We start from the raw sequence: 19800 nt of genomic DNA, 5'->3' as shown, positions 1-19800 counted from the left end.
CGGTGCAGAGGAGTAGGCATCCATGCCCCGGTAGGCTGCATCCAATGATAGTGCGAGTTCAGAGGCCTTGTTGAGGTCGAGGTCACTCTGCTCCAACAGTCGCTGTCGGGTGTAATTGGATCTGTGGCCCGCTACAAAAGCGTCCCGGATAAGTTCCTCTGTGTACACGGCGGCCTTTACATCCTTACAACCACAGGCCCGGCCAAGCACAGACAGTGCCTGAAGGTATTCCACGGTCGATTCCCCAGGTTGTTGTTTACGACTCCCCAGAAGGTGCCTGGCGTACACTTTGTTCACTGGGCGCGTGTACTGGTCCTTGAGGAGCTTGATAGCGTCCGCGTACGAGGTCGCGTCTTGGATGACCGAGTACACTCGGTGGTTCACTTTGGAGGTCAGGACATCCAGTTTGTCCTCGTCCGATTTGATTGCTGCGGAGGCGGTCAGGAATTTTTCGAAACACTTAAGCCAGTGAGTAAACTTGGTGGATGAGTCCGCCTCCCGATGATCTAAGTCCAGGCATGCTGGTGTGAGGATCTTCTCCATTATAAAAATTTTGTTAATAAAATTGATGCGCTATCAATTACTCATAAAAGACTGAGAGTTAAGAGAGTAACTAAAGGCTTTTATTAACAAAAGAATGAAGGTCTGCCTCGAGTGGTCGACCGGTCCAGAAATACAAAGGGCTGGGGAGCAGTCACCTTTATACTAGGACTTGTGGGAGGAGTCAGCCGAGGCATGTCCAGGCATGTACACAGTGGAATACAAACAGTGGTTTACCACACTACTAGAGTTTTTTGAGGATGTAACTGGTAGAATAGATGGGGGAGAACCAGTGGATGTGGTGTATTTGACTTTCAGAAGGCTTTTGATAAGGTCCTGCATAAGAGATTAGCGTGTAAAGTTAAGGCACATGGGATTGGGGGCAAGGTATTGACTTGGATAGAGAACTGGTTGGCGGACAGAAAGCAAAGAGTTGGAATAAACGGGTCATTTTCCGAGTGGCAGGCAGTGACTAGTGGGGTACCGCAAGGATCGGTCCTAGGACCCCAGCTGTTCACAATATATATTAATGATCTGGACGAGGGAATTGGATGTAATATCTCCAAATTTGCAGACGACACAAAGCTGGGTGGGAGGGTATGCTGTGAGGAGGATGTCGTGAAACTCCAGCACGATTTGGACAGGTTGGGTGATTGGGCAGAAACATGGCAAATGCACTATAATGTGGATAAATGTGAGGTTATCCACTTTGGTGGCAAAAACAGGAAGGCAGATTATTATTTGAATGGTAATAGATTGGGAGAAGGGGAAGTGCAAAGAGACCTGGGTGTTCTTGTACACCAGTCGCTGAAGGTAAGCATGCAGGTGCAGCAGGCGGTTAAGAAGGCAAATGGTATGTTGGCCTTCGTAGCGAGAGGGTTTGAGTACAGGAACAAGGATGTCTTGCTGCAGTTATACAGGGCCTTGGTGAGACCACATCTTGAGTATTGGGTGGAGTTTTGGTCGCCTTTTCTGAGGAAGGATGTTCTTGCCATGGAAGGAGTTCAGCGAAGATTCACCAGGCTGATACCTGGGATGGTAGGAATGACGTATGAGGAGAGATTGTGTCGATTGGGCTTATACTCACTGGAGTTTAGAAGATTGAGAGGGGATCTCATTGAAACCTATAAAATTCTGTCAGGCCTGGACAGACTAGATGCAGGAAGGATGTTTCTGATGGCCGGGGAGTCCAGAACCAGGGGTCATAGTCTAAGGATAAGGGGTAAGCCATTTAGGACTGAAATGAGGAGGAATTTCTTCACCCAGAGAGTGGTGAACCTGTGGAATTCTCTGCCACAGAGGGCGGTGGAGGCCAGTTCATTAAGTATATTCAAGAAAGAGTTGGATATATTTCTTAAGGCTAAAGGGATCAAGGGATATGGGGAGAAAGCAGGGACAGGGTACTGAATTTGGATGATCAGCCATGATCTCATTGAATGGCGGAGCAGGCTCGAAGGGCCGAATGGCCTACTCCTGCTCCTATCTTCTATGTTTCTATGTGACACATCCCAAAGCAGTCACTGCTGATGGCAAACATGATAGTCAGCTTGTGCACAGCAAGATTCCAAACAACATCCAGAGATGACGAATGACTAGTTAATGTTTTTTGGTAGTGTCGTTGAAGAATATCAGGACATGGGAAAACTCCCTGTTTTTCTTCAAGTAGTGCCTCAGTGTAGCGTCTCATGTGAACGATAGCACCTCTGCTATTATAGCACTCTGTCACCACTACACTGAAGTGAATCTTTACTGCAGCCTTCCCATGGTTCCTATAATGGGGTGCCCAGATGAATACCTGCTCTATAGCTGCTGGGTAAACACGGGGAAGGGAAGAGCAGGAGAGAGCAAAGGGCAGGATGGAATTTGGTAAGCAAAAATAAAAAAGGATATAATTCACTAATTTATAAATTCTGATTACAAAGCTGACAAAGTGGAAAGGAGGAAGAAACGTGTTAAGTCAGGAGCAGAGAATGAGGATTAATTTTAATGGATTGAAAATCATGGTCTGGGGCTGCGCAATTTCCCAAAATGCACTCTTCAGCGTTGTCAGCATGGAACTGTACCCATGGAGCCCAACTTTTACCTGATAACAACTTTGAGTATTTTACTGAATGAGACCAATATCGGGCATCATACTAGCTTGCAAAACCTCCAATTAAATGTGCCAAGCAGTAATGGACTTGCACATCTGACTTCTACTAGCCATCTCACCCATCTGACAAGTGGCTTGGCCTTTATTTTCCCTGACTGCTGCACAGAAACAAGTAGCATCTCCCTGCTACAAGGATTCTAATTGAAATGAGCACAGGAAATCGGAACCCAGTGCCTGGTTGACAGGAACCCGCAGTACAGCACAAAACTTCCCACAATTTGGCGCAGCAATTAGTGACCTCAGTCTGACAGGCCACAACAATGCCTGGTGTGGGATTAATTCACACGTGCACAGTTAGGGACGCTCACGTGATACAAAACACAGCACTTCAAATCATGCAGTTCAATCTCTAGCTGCCTGTCACCCGTAACTAATTGCTGTGACATTCACTGCTGGCAAAAAAAATCACTGTGGAAAAAACAAAGAATGCAGACTTCCAGGGCATCGTGACCTGACCCAGCAGCCTAAGCCGGAGTTCTGGGCCTCAACGACAATTTTTTCCAAGCCTACTCTCCCTCACAGAACTGATTAATGGACTAAGGCATCTCTGAAAAGCTAGAAAATAAATCCCAGCAAGCATTGCTTTAAAGGATACTGTTGCCCTGCATGTGTTGCTGCCCTTGCCTCAATCACCATCCCACCACATGCTACCACCCATTACCGACCTGCCTACCAGGAGGAGAACAGCCCCGATGTTAAAAGGACCTGCTCCAGTTCATCTAACCAGTGCAATAGCAACAGAAGTGACTGCTAAACCAATGCAGTGTGCGCACTCATGGGATCCTTCAGCGAACACAGCTGATCTGCTGGCCCCAGGTCCCTGCACGCCCAACCCTTGTCTTCCACTGCCTGACCCAGGAGAGACTCGACTCTGTCGGCCGGGAGATTCACTGCAGTGAAGTGTTCCTCCCATTGTCAACTGTTGAAGGTGCTTCCTATTGGGTGAGATAATAAACCAAGGTCCCCTCTGCCCTCTCAGGTGGGCATAAAAGATCCCATAGCATTTTCTCGAAGAGCTGGGGATTCCACCCGGTGTCCTGGCCTACATTTATCCCTCAACCAGCATCACTAAAATAGATTATCTTGTAGGAATGTCTAGTTCCCATCCAAAGACTGAGGTCCACTCAGGCACTTAAACAAAACGAAGTTTAATGGAAACTAACAGGTTTAAACAAGTAACTGCAGGAGAACATCGAGTGTAGGTCTATTCAGTTCGGAGGCTCCACGAGGACTGCTCGCTGGTCCCGTGGTTGACGTCATGACGTTCTTCCCGCCAGTGGGGGATCACGTGATGTACGGCGTGACGTCATCGCGTTTACCCGCGCTGTTAAAGTAATCATACTCTATACAAGTAAACAGTACAAATAAAGATACAGACTCAGGCTGTAGCTAACATGTTGTTAAAGGGAATTATATACAAACGGTCCGAGTCCTTTAGTGGCTCCGCCACAATCTCGTCATTTACCTCACTGCTGTTTGCGGGACCTTGCTGGCAGCTACATTACAACAGTGACAATGCTTCAAAAGTACTTAATTAGCTGTGAAGCACTTTGGGATGTCCTGAAATCATGAAAGGTGTTATATAAATGCATGTCCAATTGCAAGTCCTTTCTTTATTTTAACCATACCCTAAAGAAAGTGGTATTATACAATCTGACTGATGCAGTGACATGGACTGTAACTTTAATGAACTATACAGAGAAATAAAACCCATTAGAGGTACTGTAAGGACGTACCTATCATCACTGTAATAGGTATTATATAGTGTATGTGAACTGGGTTGTATTCCCTCTTTTCTTTAGAGCGAGGTTACTGCTGCGCTTTTTAAGGTCAATATGAAAACCTGGTTTAGCAGCTTACCTGGCAAGCATTGTAAAGCAATTGATGTTCAATTTTCTTAATCCCAAGGATCTGCTGGAACATTTCATACAGTTGCTCCTTGCTAAGAATGAGCTCAGACACTGCACTCAAGGGCATCCGGGCAGGCTTACTGCGCAGATCCTCTTCCCCTCTGTAAATTGCATCAAACTTGGCCATCCAGGAACTGAGCACGGTCTCCTTACTAAGCCCATCGATCTCCGGCAAACTGCGGACCCGTTTTTCAATATTCTTTTTAAAGACATCTCGAAAGTCGTTTGCAGAGCACCCACCACTGTGAACCATCCTGGCCACACGATCACTTTTGAGAAAGATCTGGTTCAGAAAAGAGAGAATAATACGCTGTATTAAACTGCAGCAGCACACGACTTGAACAGAATAAACACACTGCAAGCAGCAGAAAACGGTAGAAACGCAGAGCAGGTCCATCATCACTTGTGAAGAGAAATAAAACAGGTTAACGTTTCAGATATAGGCCTGTGGTCAGACTAAAAACTGAAATCCCTCTAGGTAGTATTGAACTCAAAAAAGGGGTAGAAACTATAAGTATTCCAATTGTAAAAAAAGTTAATGGGTTGAATACTCTACACACTACTTATTAGAAAAGCAGGAAATGATACAAAAGATCATCTTAGTGAGGATATTGAAAGAACAAAGAAAGTAGCTAAGATGCTAATAAAGCACGGGAAAGGCCTGTGGAAATAATTGAATTTTTTTTTAAATCTAGTTTTCGCTTGGTGACTATCCCTTTAAATCCAGTCCCAATATATAAAACAAGTTTAAAAGCCAGTTGCAATTCATTTTAATGCTTTAAAATCCATGTCCCAGCCTAGATCAAGTCAAGTGTTGTGTGGAATAGTTCAACCTGTTTTTTGAACTCTCGGCTTGGGGGGAAGAGCCAAGCCACATTCAAATAGACACATTACTTTGCCATTTGTTCAGTTATGTATGTGACAGCCAGTTATTTTTGAATCCAGTTATCAGTTACACAAATCCACAATGTTGTGGAATATACATGTGCCCGAATTGAGCTGAATGGAACTGAGCTGAATCTACTTGCAGTTTCCAAGAGTCAAGTCAGGCTAGCTCAGCTTCTGCAGTGGTGAGAAATATATGAAGAAAAGAATCCTATGTAGATAAAATGTTAATTCAAAAGAATAGTTATTTAGTGTGATGAATGTGACCTTTTATGATTTTTCCTTTTGAAGAGCTACATTGTATAATTTCTATTGTTATCATGTGTTATATTACAGTTATTAATTTACTTGTTCATAGAATTTTACTGCACAGAAACTGGTTTATGCTCCAAGCCAGCCTCTTCCCACCTTACTTTATCTCATCCCATCAACATATCCTTCTATTCCTTTCTCCCTCATGTACTTATTTATCTTGTTTCCCCTTAATTGCATCTATACTATTTGCCTCAACCACTCCATGTGGTAAGCAGCGAATTCAAATTCACTTAATAGCTTGAACCTAAAAATGAGGTTTAACTTGTGATACTCCACCCCTCTCAAACACAGGGGTAGAATCCAGTGCAGCCACAGGATAGATCCAGTAGCTAAAATGATCTGTTCATTATTCTGGACAGATTACCAAAAGCTTGCCTAGCCATTAAGGATTGTGAAGTTACTCCTGAGAGTTGGAATTCACCTTTGAATCATAGAATCATAGAACTTTACGGCACAGAAGGAGGCCATTCGGCCCATCATGTCTGCGCCCGTCGAAAAAGAACTATCCAGACTAATCCCACTTTCCAGCTCTTGGTTCGTTGTCTTGCAGGTTACAGCACTTCAAGTGCATATCCAGTGGGTCTGATTCTACTGTAAAATCTACAGAAAAGGCTGCAAAAATGTAACAGCATATATCAGGAAAAAGGCCAAAAAACCTTCCGTTAACGTCCCATTTCTGTGTTCAACAGAGGCTTTCAGTTCTGATAAAAGGTATATATCTGAAACATAAACCTGTCTTTTCTTCTAACCAAGGGACTTGCTATGTCTTTCCAGCATTTTCTATTTTCATTCCAGGTTTCCAGCTTTCTCCTTTTGCTTAAAGACTGAGGGTTCGCCCTTAGCGAGAAGTGCAGTATTCAGATAAAGTGGGATTCGAGGTCCAGGGATAATTGGAACAGGGGATGCAGACATTATTCAATCCCCATTTTAAAGTTTGTCCTCGCTTTACAAATACTTTTGATTTTATAGGATTGACAGTTAAAAAGTAAAATTTACAGCAATATGAGAAGCAGAGAAGTAGAGTTGGTCGGAGCACAGGAGTTTCTCTGAAGTACAGGCCGAGGAGCTGGGAAACTGAGGTGCTACAGCACCACCATTGGAGGCAGGTTTAATTACAGCATCACGAGTTCCATTAGTTGGCTTTGATTATACATGTGGCCATAGGAACATATAATGAACAAAGATGAAACAAAAGTGTGACAAAACGTGATGACAGTAAGCAAGGTTCTGTGGACAGGAAGTGGCTGCAGCAGATTTTTTAAATATATTATGTTAGGTAGAACAACAATTAACCTCCCTTTAAGACATTAGGTGGCCAGATGGACACTGTACAGGTGATAACCATTTAATTCCATAGCTTACATTTAACAAACCCAAATGCACAGTGGAGAATTAACATAGCTGTTATATCGCTAGCAGACTGTTATATAAAAAATAGCCCATTGTAGCGGTACTACCGAGTTAATATACATAATTCCCTTTAACTTACCTGTACGGGGCGTTCCTCCTTTGGGAGCGCGGGCGAACGCGATGACGCGGGCGAACGCGATGACGTCACGTCGCACATCACGTGACGGCCCCAAGCATGGGCAAACGTGATGACATCACGACGCAAGTCACGTGACGCCCCAAGCGCGGGAAACGCGAGCAACGCGATGACGTCACGACGCAAACGCGATGACGTCATCGCACAAACCTCCGGACTGCCTAGTCAGTCCTCATGGCGTCCCCACTGGGCTTAGACCTGTTCCAAGACTCTCCTGCATTGGTCTATGTTGTTTTCTGTATTTTGTCAAATCCTTCATTAAAAACTTATTGGATTGTTTCTCCTGAGTCGACCTCAGTGATTTGGTTAGGAATACACCTATTCCTGCATTGGTGACCCAACGATGTGAGGACGGGAATTCATCAAAACCTACATTGGTGACACCGTCTCCGTGAACGTTTTTCACGGACGACGCGCACAGCCTGAACCCCGTCTCTGCGAGCGGTTTCACAGACGAAGAGCATGACGAACAACAACCGACGAACACCAATTCCTACAAAGGCGACCCCGTCTTTGCGAATGTGTTCGCAAAGGAAGCGCAGCCTGGAGGTGATCCCGTTTTTCACGGATGAAACGCAGCCGGACCCCGATTTTTGTGAACGATTTTCACAAAAGAAGCACGCCATGGAAGCATCAGCCGTTCCGCTGTTGCAACCGCAATTCAGGGTGCGGCAACCGCCCTCGTGTTTTCTTCAGGTAGAAGCCCCGTTCGCCAAGAACTTCGATGCGGCGCAGACCAACGTGGTCTCCATATTCGACATTTCTACCGCCACATGGATCGTCCGCCTCCATGACATCTCCCAACGCAACAGCAAGTTTACATCCCTCCAAGCACGGGTTCCGCAGGTTTTCGGGCACTCAAGATCGGAGCGCGCCCCCATGGAGATGCCATGAGGACTCGCTCCTCACGAACCATGAGGACCCATCCCTCACGAACTACAAGGACGCACTCCTCGCGACCCACGAGGACCCTTCCCTCGCGAACCACGAGGACCCAACAAAAAAGGTGACTCAACCGTGGCTAACAAGGGAAATTAGGGATAGCATAAGATCCAAGGAGAGGACATATAAATTGGCCAGAAAAAGCAATAATCCTGAGGATTGGGAGCAGTTTAGGATTCAACAAAGGAGGACAAAGGGATTAATTAAGAAAGGGAAAATAGAATATGAGAGTAAGCTAGCAGGGAACATAAAAACTGATTGTAAAAGCTTTTATAGATATGTGAAGAGAAAAAGATTGGTGAAGTCAAGTGTAGGTCCCTTGCAGTCAGAATCAGGGGAATTTATAATGGGAAACAAAGAAATGGCAGACCAACTAAATTCATACTTCGGTTCTGTCTTCACAAAGGAGGACACAAATAACCTCCCAGAGATGCCGGGGAACATAGGGTCTGATGAAAGGGTGGAACTGAAAGAAATCAGTATTTGTAGGGAAATGGTGTTAGGAAAATTGATGGGACTGAAGGCCGATAAATCCCCAGGGCCTGATAATCTACATCCCAGGGTACTTAAGGAAGTGGCCCTGGAAATAGTAGATGCATTGCTGGTCGTCTTCCAGAACTCGATAGACTCTGGAACAGTACCCATGGATTGGAGGGTAGCTAATGTTACCCCACTATTCAAAAAAGGTGGTAGAGAAAAAGCAGGGAATTATAGACCGGTAAGCCTGACATCGATAGTGGGGAAAATGCTAGAGTCTATTATAAAAGATGTAATAGCAGAGCACTTGGAAAGCAGTGATAGGATCGGACAAAGTCAACATGGATTTACAAAAGGTAAATCATGCTTGACTAATCTACTGGAATTTTTTGAGGATGTAACTGGGAAAATAGATAAGGGAGAACCAGTGGATGTGGTGTATTTGGACTTTCAGAAGGCTTTCGATAAGGTCCCACATAAGAGATTAGCGTGCAAAATTAAGGCACATGGGATTGGGGGCAAGGTATTGACTTGGATAGAGAACTGGTTGGCGGACAGAAAGCAAAGAGTTGGAATAAACGGGTCTTTTTCTGAGTGGCAGGCAGTGAATAGTGGGGTACCGCAAGGATCGGTCCTAGGACCCCAGCTGTTCACAATATATACTAATGACCTGGGCGAGGGAATTGGATGTAATATCTCCAAATTTGCAGACGACACAAAGCTGGGTGGGAGGGTAAGCTGTGAGGAGGATGTCGTGAAACTCCAGTACGATTTGGACAGGTTGGGTGATTGGGCAGAAACATGGCAAATGCACTATAATGTGGATAAATGTGAGGTTATCCACTTTGGTGGCAAAAACAGGAAGGCAGATTATTATTTGAATGGCAATAGATTGGGAGAAGGGGAAGTGCAAAGAGACCTGGGTGTTCTTGTACACCAGTCGCTGAAGGTAAGCATGCAGGTGCAACAGGCGGTTAAGAAGGCAAATGGTATGTTGGCCTTCGTAGCAAGAGGGTTCGAGTACAGGAACAAGGATGTCTTGCTACAGTTGTACAGGGCCTTGGTGAGACCACACCTTGAGTATTGTGTGCAGTTTTGGTCGCCTTACCTGAGGAAGGACGTTCTTGCCATGGAAGGAGTGCAGCGAAGATTCACCAGGCTGATACCTGGGATGGCAGGAATGACGTATGAGGAGAGATTGTGTCGATTGGGCTTATACTCACTGGAGTTTAGAAGATTGAGAGGGGATCTCATCGAAACCTATAAAATTCTGTCAGGCCTTGTCAGACTAGATGCAGGAAGGATGTTTCTGATGGCCGGGGAGTCCAGAACCAGGGGTCATAGTCTAAGGATAAGGGGTAAGCCATTTAGGACTGAAATGAGAAGGAATTTCTTCACCCAGAGAGTGGTGAACCTGTGGAATTCTCTGCCACAGAGGGCGGTGGAGGCCAGTTCATTAAATATATTCAAGAAAGAGTTGGATATATTTCTTAAGGCTAAAGGGATCAAGGGATATGGGGAGAAGGCAGGGACAGGGTACTGAATTTGGATGATCAGCCATGATCTCATTGAATGGCGAAGCAGGCTCGAAGGGTCGAATGTCCTACTCCTGCTCCTATCTTCTATGTTTCTATGCCTTGCAAACCACGAGAACCCATCCCTCGTGAAACACGAAGACTCATTCCCCGCCGACGACGCACCAGCCTGTCAGCCTGCTGGTTGTGTTTTCTACCACGCTTTTTGACGCGAAAGCAAAGCGTTGCCGCCCTCCCGGCAGTTTTCTACTTAAATCAACAACAACTCGAAGCATTACCGCCCTCGCTACAGTTTTCCCCTCGACAAAAGCAACCATCTACTGATGCTGCGACCATCGACGACGGGTCCAACGGGCATTCCGCGGCTGCGATCGGCTATGCGAAAGTTGCTGTCTTCACCGATCACTGATCAATGCAGCAACGGTTCACTCTCTTTTGTGTTACCGTTTTCGCACTACGGCACGCACCGTTCTGTGCGTTCCAGACTGCCGAAGAGTTCGCTCACCTGTTGGCGAGTTCACCGACCTCGCCTGCCAAGTCCTCCTGGATCGCCCGTTCGGCGTTCCTACAGATTTTGTCAGACTGGGGACTTTTTCCAACATCAACAGAGCCATGGTCCGCGTATGCCCAATCTGCCCATCACTATGACGTGGCCTGCTGTTTTGCCCTGGCGCCCGCTTCGAACCACAGGCTGCAGAGGTCACACGTCTCCACGGTCCTTCGCATGGCTGAATACGTTTTATTCGCCATGTCGCCACGGTCCTTCTCATGGCTGGATATGTATTATTCGCCACAACGCACGCAAGGATCCGCTCACGACCAGCACCTTTCGACCTCGTCCGCCAAGTCCAGACAGCACGACCGCCGAGACCACCGCCCACCCATCGTCATTGCAGCACACCAGTTACGATCGTCCGCCTGACCACCAGCCACCCAACAGTCTCCGTCTCGAGACTACAGGACTCGTTCATTAAATCGAATTCTGGGGGGGTGTATGTAGCGGTACTACCGAGTTAATATACATAATTCCCTTTAACTTACCTATACGGGGCATTCCTCCTTTGGGAGCGCGGGCGAACGCGATAGCGCGGGCGAATACAATGACGCGGGCGAACACGATGACGTCACATTGCACATCACGTGACGGCCCCAAGTGCGGGCAAACGTGATGACGTCACGACGCAAGTCACGTGACGCCCCAAGCACGGGAAACACGAGCAACGCGATGACGTCATGACGCAAACGCGATGATGTCATCGCACAAACCTCCGGACTGCCTAGTCAGTCCTCGTGGCGTCCCCACTGGGGTAAGACCTGTTCCAAGACTCTCCTGCATCGGTCTATGTTGTTATCTGTACTTCGTCAAATCCTCCATTAAAAACTTATTGGATTGTTTCTCCTGAGTCGACCTCAGTGATTTGGTTAGGAATACACCTATTCCTACACCATATAAGTTACTGCACTTCAAAATTAATTCATTGTGTGAAATACGTGAGACATTTTGAATTCTAGGTGTTAAATAAATGCAAGCATTATTAAATGAATGATACCTACTTTTTAAAATGAAAGATAATTGAAAGGAAATTTTAGTGTATAGGGTTAAGCGTTAGAAATTGTAATACTTAGTCCTAGATCAGAACTAATTATTTTAAAATTTGAATCCATTGGGTTTAAATGAATGATAATTACAAGGTATTTCCATGGGCCTTTGTGTTATGCAAGAATGGAAAGTATGGAACAAGTACACATCATTTAATGCTCCTTTGTCCCTTCCTCAAGGTTTGCTCTTTTAAGACCTGTAAATATTCATCCATTTCAATGCATGCAGACATGCTGAGGTGATAAATGGAAAACGCATTTTTTTATATGGTGTCCAATTCTTAACACAACATTGAACACTGTCAGCCTGTTATGAGACAATTCTTTTCTCCCCAGACTCCAGTGAGTATTTACTACACAGCACACAAGATCATTTAAGATATATTTTTCCCCACAGTTCTGAGCACTTGTCCTTGCATTAAAATTCCCTTTCAATGGGGTCCTGCCTGGATCACTCCCGATTCCACCATTGTAGCTCAGCTGTGGTAAGGGTTCTATGGCTGGCTGCTTCCCGGCACATGCTGTTTCCGTGGCAACACTTCAGTGGCAGATGCGAGAAGCCCAGTAATGCACCTGAGCCTGAGGAGCACAAGATTGCTCCAACACAGTCACATGAAGGGTGGGCCATGTAGGAGATAAGATGGGTATTCACAAACAAAAAAAGGGCATTTTTATTTCTAACAATCCTGCATTTTTAACCGCATTCTACGATTTTTCTTCAATGGAACAACTACTGGAAAATAAATTAAACAATTTCATGAGGGATGAGACTAACTGACACTTTCAGTATGTGCTGGTACGATGATAATGAAACACACTTGTTGTCTTCCCCAAGGACAAAGATCACCTGTTTAAATTAGAACAAGTATCTGTGTCTAGCGCAGTGCAACAACAGGCTGGGGAAAAGCCTTGTAACTAGGATTAATTAAACCCAATCGATTCAAATTTTTAAACAACTGGTTCTCATCTTGTACTTAACCCTCTACTCTAAAATTCACTTTTAATTGGTTTATTTTTTAAAGTACAGGGTATTAGCTAGTTTATTAATGATTGCATTTATATGGCGCCTAAATCCAAAAACATCTCACAACATTTCATGCAAAGAATTACTTTTGAACTGCTGTGACAGTTGTACTGCGGGCAAATCTTTCTACAACAGGCTGTCTTGCGATATAACAGCACTGTTAATTCTCTACTAAAACTACGGCCAGAATCTTGCCGGCGCTCAGAGGGCGGGTTCAGAAGCGGGTCTGCTATCAAAATCGAAAAGATTGACAACGGGTCGGGAGCCCGCTGTCAACCCACCTCCATGTCAGTTTCCCAAGTGTTGGGTCTGTCTGTGCTTTACAGAACCGACACCAAGCGGCGGGTGAGCCAATAATGAGCTTGTTAAAAGGTACTTAAACATCATTTTACCATTTACTTATTATTTTACCAGCTTTTGTACGAGGTTCCCAGCGCTCGGGGATCACGTCAGGTAAGTAGGTCGGGCTGTCAATGACTCTCCATTCCTCTGAATAGTTGACAGCTGCAAAAGTGGTATAAAAGCTACCATTTCACAGCTGTTCACTTTCCAATCTGAGAAGCTGGAGCCTTCAGGATTTGGAATACACTTTTCAGCTTAATGCAATTTGGAATTGTTTGGAGTAAACTCTCTATCCACTGTCACCTCCTTAGAGCAACCTTTCTCACCACTGGCAGATCGCTTCTGTCATCTCAACTTCAGCTGCCATCTATTCCATCAGCATCGGTGCCCTTGAAAAAATCTCACCTTGGTCCTCAGAATCCCACCACAATCAGCCCCAACACCAACATCACCAGGCATACCAGCAGCACCAACAACAACACCAACCTCCTCCACAGTCACCTGATGCTGCACAGAACACAGGGCATCAGCACCTGAGCACATTGCTGCCCAGGAGAGCAGGGATGGCCTCACCATGGCCAGATTTACTTCACTTGACGCTGTACATCCTGGCTACCACATGAGGTGCCAAGTTGGCACCACCCCACACCAACACCATAAAGCATCCCTACAATGCCCAAGCCATTCCTTTCACACTCATCACCACTGCGGGGGGTAACATGTCTCACCATTCACTGCAACTCACTAAACCACTTCCAAAGGTGCACACAAATCTGTCCAAGAACGGAAAGTGTGGAAAATAAAGATTTCAATGTTTGGCAACACATCAATAGAAACTTTACATGTGCATTGGCGAAAACCCTTGTGTGTTGTTAGTTGGTATGATTGGACAAGGTCGAGGGTGAGTGGGAGGGATGGCTAGTGAGATGGGGAAGTGATAATGTAGATAGAGAGGGATGGGTGGAGGTGTAAGGTAAGTTGGTGTGAGTAAGGATGTGCAGGTGCAGGGTAGGGAAGGCAGAGTGATGTGTGGCACAGCAGGATGAGGTTGAGTGAGGCTTTGCAGTGACGTTTTGTGATCTACCGAGATCATTGAAAGGTTTGTGCCACTGCAGCCTGGTCCTCCTGACAACATCCCTGCGTGTGTCCTCCTGTGCAATGTAAAACCAGGCTGCGTTGGTGTCCTGGGGAGGTCTCTTCCGCCCATTGGAAGGGAAGGGAAGGGAAGGGAACCTCCCTGCGTGCTGTGACTCCCTCTATAAGCATATAGAAGGAGTCATGGGAGAGCCGAAGTGCAGCCGTGCACCTTTGTGCAGTGCTTGTCAGTGTTTGCAGCACCTCAGTGCTGTCGAACACTGACAGAACAACTGTCAAATGATGGCATCAGACCTGCTTCCTATTAATTGGCCAGGAACCTCGCAGGGCGGGCTTAACAAGCCCAATCAACGGAAAATTCTTCTCACAAGAGTGGGATGGAGCCGGGAGCGGCTGCACTGAGCCCGCCTCGGTAGACAAACTCGCAGCCTATGTATCTGGGTTTGGGTGTTAAATACAATCTGTGCAATTAAATGGTCAGCATATAAACACTTGCTGTCTTAAGGGGAGGCCAATCGCTGTTGAAGATTTGTATCTGGAATTGTATGGATCAGCAACATAGCTGGGGTTGCTGTAAATTCACGACAGCTGAAAACCCATTGCCAGTAAAGAGTTCAAAATGGAAATCAGGCCTGCTACAAAAATGGTATTTCCAGGTTAACACTGACTTCTGGTTTTACAGACCAAGCATGGTGCACTAGAAACATAGAAGATAGGAGCAGGAGTAGGCCATTCGGCCCCTCGAGCCTGCTCCGCCATTCAATGAGATCATGGTTGATCATCCAAATTCAGTACCCTGTTCCTGCCTTCTCTCCATATCCCTTGATCCCTTTAGCCTTATGAAATATATCCAACTCCTTCTTGAATATATTTAATGAATTGGCCTCTACTGCCTTCTTTGGCAGAGAACTCCACAGGTTCACCACTCTCTGGGTGAAGAAATTCCTCCTCATCTCTGTCCGAAATGGCTTACCCCTTATCCATAGACTGTGACCCCTGGTTCTGGACTCCCCGACCATCGGGAACATCCTTCCAGCATCTAATCTGTCCAGTCCTGTCAAAATTTTATAAGTTTCAAAGAGAGCCCCTCTCATTCTTCTAAACTCCAGCGAGTACAAGCCCAGTCGACCCAATCTCTCCTCATACGTCATTCCTGCCATCCCAGGTATCAGCCTGGTGAATCTTCGCTGCACTCCTTCCATGGCAAGAACATCCTTCCTCAGATAAGGCGACCAAAACTGCACACAATACTCAAGGTGTGGTCTCACCAAGGCCCTGTACAACTGCAGCAAGACATCCTTGTTCCTGTACTCAAACCCTCTCGCTACGAAGGCCAACATACCATTTGCCTTCTTAACCGCCTGCTGCACCTGCATGCTTACTTTCAGCGACTGGTGCACAAGGACGCCCAGGTCTCGTTGCACTTCCCCTTCTCCCAATCTATTGCCATTCAGATAATAATCTGCCTTACTGTTTTTGACACCAAAGTGGATAACCTTGCATTTATCCACGTTATATTGCATCTGCCATGCTTCTGCCCAATCACACAATCTGTCCAAATCATACTGGAGTTTCTCGGCATCCTCCTCACAGCACACACGCCCACCCAGCTTTGTGTCGTCTGCAAACTTGGAGATATTACATCTAGTTCCCTCGTCCAGATCATTAATATATATTGTGAAAAGCTGGGGTCCAAGGACTAATCCCTGCAGTACCCCACTAGTCACTGCCTGCCACTCGGAAAAAGAGCCGTTTATTCCAACTCTTTGCTTTCTGTCTGCCAACCAGTTCTCTATCCAAGTCAATACCTTGCCCCCAATCCCATGTGCCTTACTTTTACATGCTAATCTCTTATGCGGGACCTTATCGAAAGCCTTTTGAAAATCCAAATACACCACATCCACTGGTTCTCCCCTATCTATTTTACCAGTTACATCCTCAAAAAATTCCAGTAGATTAGTCAGGCACGATTTACCTTTTGTAAATCCATGTTGACTTTGCCTGATCCGGTCACTTTTTTCCAAATGCTCTGCTATTACATCCTTTATAATGGACTCTAGCATTTTCCCCACTACCAATGTCAGGCTTACCGGTTTGTAATTCCCCGTTTTCTCTCTACCACCCTTTTTGAACAGTGGGGTAACATTAGCTACCCGCCAATCCATGGGTACTGTTCCAGAGTCTATCGGATTTTGGAAGATGACCAGCAATGCATCTATTATTTCTAGGGCCACTTCCTTAAGTACCCTAGGATGTAGATTATCAGGCCCTGGGGATTTATCGGCCCTCAATTCCATCAATTTCCCTAACACCATTTCCCTACAAATACTGATTTCTATCAGTTCCTCCCTTTCATTAGACCCTATGTTCCCCGACATCTTTGGGAGGTTATTTGTGTCCTCCTTTGTGAAGTCAGAACCAAAGTATGTATTTAATTGGTCTTCCATTTCTTTGTTCCCCATTATAAATTCCCCTGATTCTGACTGCAAGGGACCTACGCTTGACTTCACCAATCTTTTTCTCTTCACATATCTATAAAAGCTTTTACAGTCAGTTTTTATGTTCCCTGCAAGCTTACTCTCATACCTATTTCCCCCCTCTTAATTAATCCCTTTGTCCTCCTTTGTTGGATCCTAAACTGCTCCCAATCCTCAGGTTTACTGCTTTTTCTGACCAATTTATATGTCCTCTCCTTGGATCATATGCTATCCCTAATTTCCCTTGTTAGCCACGGTTGAGTCATCTTTTTTGTTTTATTTTTATGCCAAACTGGGATGAACAAATTCGGTAGTTCATCCATGCGATCTTTGAATGTTTGCCATTGCCCATCCACCGTCAACTCCTTTGAGTGACAGTCCCCAATCAATCCTACCCAACCCGCACCTCATACCATCGTAGTCTCCTTTATTTAAAATCAGGACCCTAGTCTCTGATTCAACTATTTCACTCTCCATCTTAATGAAGAATTCTATCATATTATGATCGCTCCGACCCAAGGGGCCTCGCACAACAAGATTGCTAATTAATCCTTTCTCATTACATAATGCCCAGTCTAAGATGGCCTGATCTCTAGTTGGTTCCTCGACATATTGGTCCAGGAAACCATCCCGTATACACTCCAGGAATTCCTCCTCCACCGTATTGTTACTAATTTGGTTAGCCCAATCTATATGTAGATTAAAGTCACCCATGATAACTGCTGTGCCCTTATTGCACGCTTCTCTAATTTCCCATTTAATGCCATCCCCGACCTCCGCATTACTGTTTCAAGGTCTATATACCACTCCCACTAACTTTTTCTGCCCCTTGGTATTTCTCAGTTCTACCCATACAGATTCCACATCATCAGAGCTAATATCCTTCCTTTCAATTCTGTTAATCCCCTCTTTAACCAGCAATGCTACCCCACCTCCTTTTCCTTTTTGCCTAAATTTCCTGAATATTGAATACCCCTGGATGTTGAGTTCCCAGCCTTGGCCACCCTGGAGGCATGTTTCCGTAATTCCAATCATATCATATTCGTTTACCTCTATTTGCGCAGCTAATTCATCCACCTTATTACGAATGCTCCTCGCATTAAGACACAAAGGGGGAGAAATTGGGTGGAGCCGCAAACGGGGTGCCAAGCTCGCCTGGGCGCTGGATTTAGCGCAGCGTTCGGAGCAGCTGCGACCGCCGGAAATTCAGCTTGAGCGCCCCAAGAGGGACACGGGGCCCACACCTCCACCTTAATTTGCGCCACTGCCGCCACAGGTAGGCCCCGTGAACCGGGCGCCATTTGCGAACGGCGCTACAGAGGCGGTCGCTGCCAAATATCGAGATCGGGGCAGTAGCGGGGCGCTGCGCACACCAATGACGTCATCAGAGGCGGCGCAGCGCAACAGGTTAACGCCGCCATTAGCGCCCCAGCTAAATATCGCGGGAGGCGTGGCCAGTGGCGCTAAAGCCACGGAGTGCCCTCTTTAGGCGCTAACTGGTGGCGCAGCCCACCGAATTTCTAGGCCAAAGCCTTCAGGCTTGTTTTTTTAACGCTCTTAGATCTTTTAGAATTATTATTTACTGTGGCCATGTTTGATTTAAACCCTTGATTTCTCTGCCTGTCACTTTTGTTTTTCTCCTTCCTGTCTTTTGCTTTTATCCTTGTTTCCCTTTCCTCTGTTTCCCCGTTCAGGTTCCCAACCCCCTGCCATTTTAGTTTAAACCCTCCCCAAGAGCATTAGCAAACACTCCCCTTCCAAAATGTTCTGCAGCCGCTCCGAGACATCCTTGACCCTTGCACCAGGGAGGCAACACACCATCCTGGAGTCTCGTTTGCAGCCGCAGAAACGCCTTATCTATTCCCCTTACAATAGAATCCCCTATTACTATAGCTCTCCCCCTCTTTTTCCTCCCATCCTGTGCAGCAGAGCCACCCCTGGTGCCAGGAAGTTGGCTGCTGCTGCCTTCCCCTGGTAAGCCATCCCCCCCCATCAGTATCCAAAGCGGTATATCTGTTTGAGAGGGGGATGGCCACAGGGGACCCCTGCACTACCTGCCTGCGCATACTACTCTGCCTGTTGGTCACCCGTTCCCTTTCTCCCTGTGCCACCTTTATCTGCGGTGTGACCAACTGATTAAACGTGCTATTCACGACGTCCTCAGCATCGCGAATGGTCCAGTATGTATCCAATCGCAGCTCCAGCGCCGCAAGACAATGGGCAGGGCTGTGCACATCATTTCAAAGACCATGGACAGCTGGTAAAAGAAAGAATCGGGTACCAAAATGCTGAAAATGTACACCATGCATCTATGGAAAGCAGCGGAAGATGCTACAGAAGCTGGTTCTGCAATAGATTAGCCTGCTTGCTAAAACATACGACAGAATCTGATAACTTAATGTTTCAGTTTTTCAGCCCTGGATAAGGTTAAGATAAACTTAATTTGGTGAAAATATACTTAAAATAAAAATGAAGGGCCTTTAATCTGATGATCGGGTTGAAACATGGTCAGTGCCAGTTGGTCCGACAATCAAATTGATTCTTGCTGAATGATGTTGCCCATATCGAACTCTTTTTACCCATGGATTAGGGTAGTTGATGTTCATAGTAGGGGAAAGGGTGATCAATTGGGCAAAAGCACTTGCATCATTTAAAGTTCATGTGCAGAAGTGTCCATGCAAGGGGATATGCATGTCAACTCCAAGAATACATAAAGGACGCATCAAAAATTGTGCTAGTTGAAAAATGGGCTGAATATTTAGTTTACAGTTATTAAACTGAGTGCTTGTAGACTAAATGCTGGAATTTATGATTTGATTTTCTTTCAAATATGTCAGGCACTATTCATTCTGTTGGAGCCTAAATGTAGGCAGTTAATCTTTTTTTTTTTTTAAACAGACTCGTGATACAGCAGAAAAAAATATGAATCTTAGTAATAAAGTTGCTCTGGTAAATTAAATG

The 19800-nt window shown here is 45.7% G+C and overlaps 1 protein-coding gene across 12 annotated transcripts in view; it reads right to left on the bottom strand.

Moving 5' to 3' along the window:
* cadps2 (Ca++-dependent secretion activator 2) overlaps window positions 1-19800 on the bottom strand; it is a 983842-nt gene that overhangs the window by 610126 nt on the left and 353916 nt on the right. For all 12 annotated transcript variants that reach the window (XM_086008788.1, XM_086008791.1, XM_086008779.1 and 9 more), the window contains exon 3: window positions 4553-4885. In XM_086008788.1, coding sequence (XP_085864914.1) covers window positions 4553-4885 — 333 coding nt within the window. The remainder of the gene's footprint in view (window positions 1-4552; window positions 4886-19800) is intronic.

The sequence above is a fragment of the Somniosus microcephalus genome, chromosome 16 (genome assembly GCF_052327205.1).
Source record: "Somniosus microcephalus isolate GS21.2 chromosome 16, FLI_Smic_1.0, whole genome shotgun sequence".
Classification (NCBI taxonomy): domain Eukaryota; kingdom Metazoa; phylum Chordata; class Chondrichthyes; order Squaliformes; family Somniosidae; genus Somniosus; species Somniosus microcephalus.
This window is presented reverse-complemented; position numbering and strand designations above follow the sequence as displayed.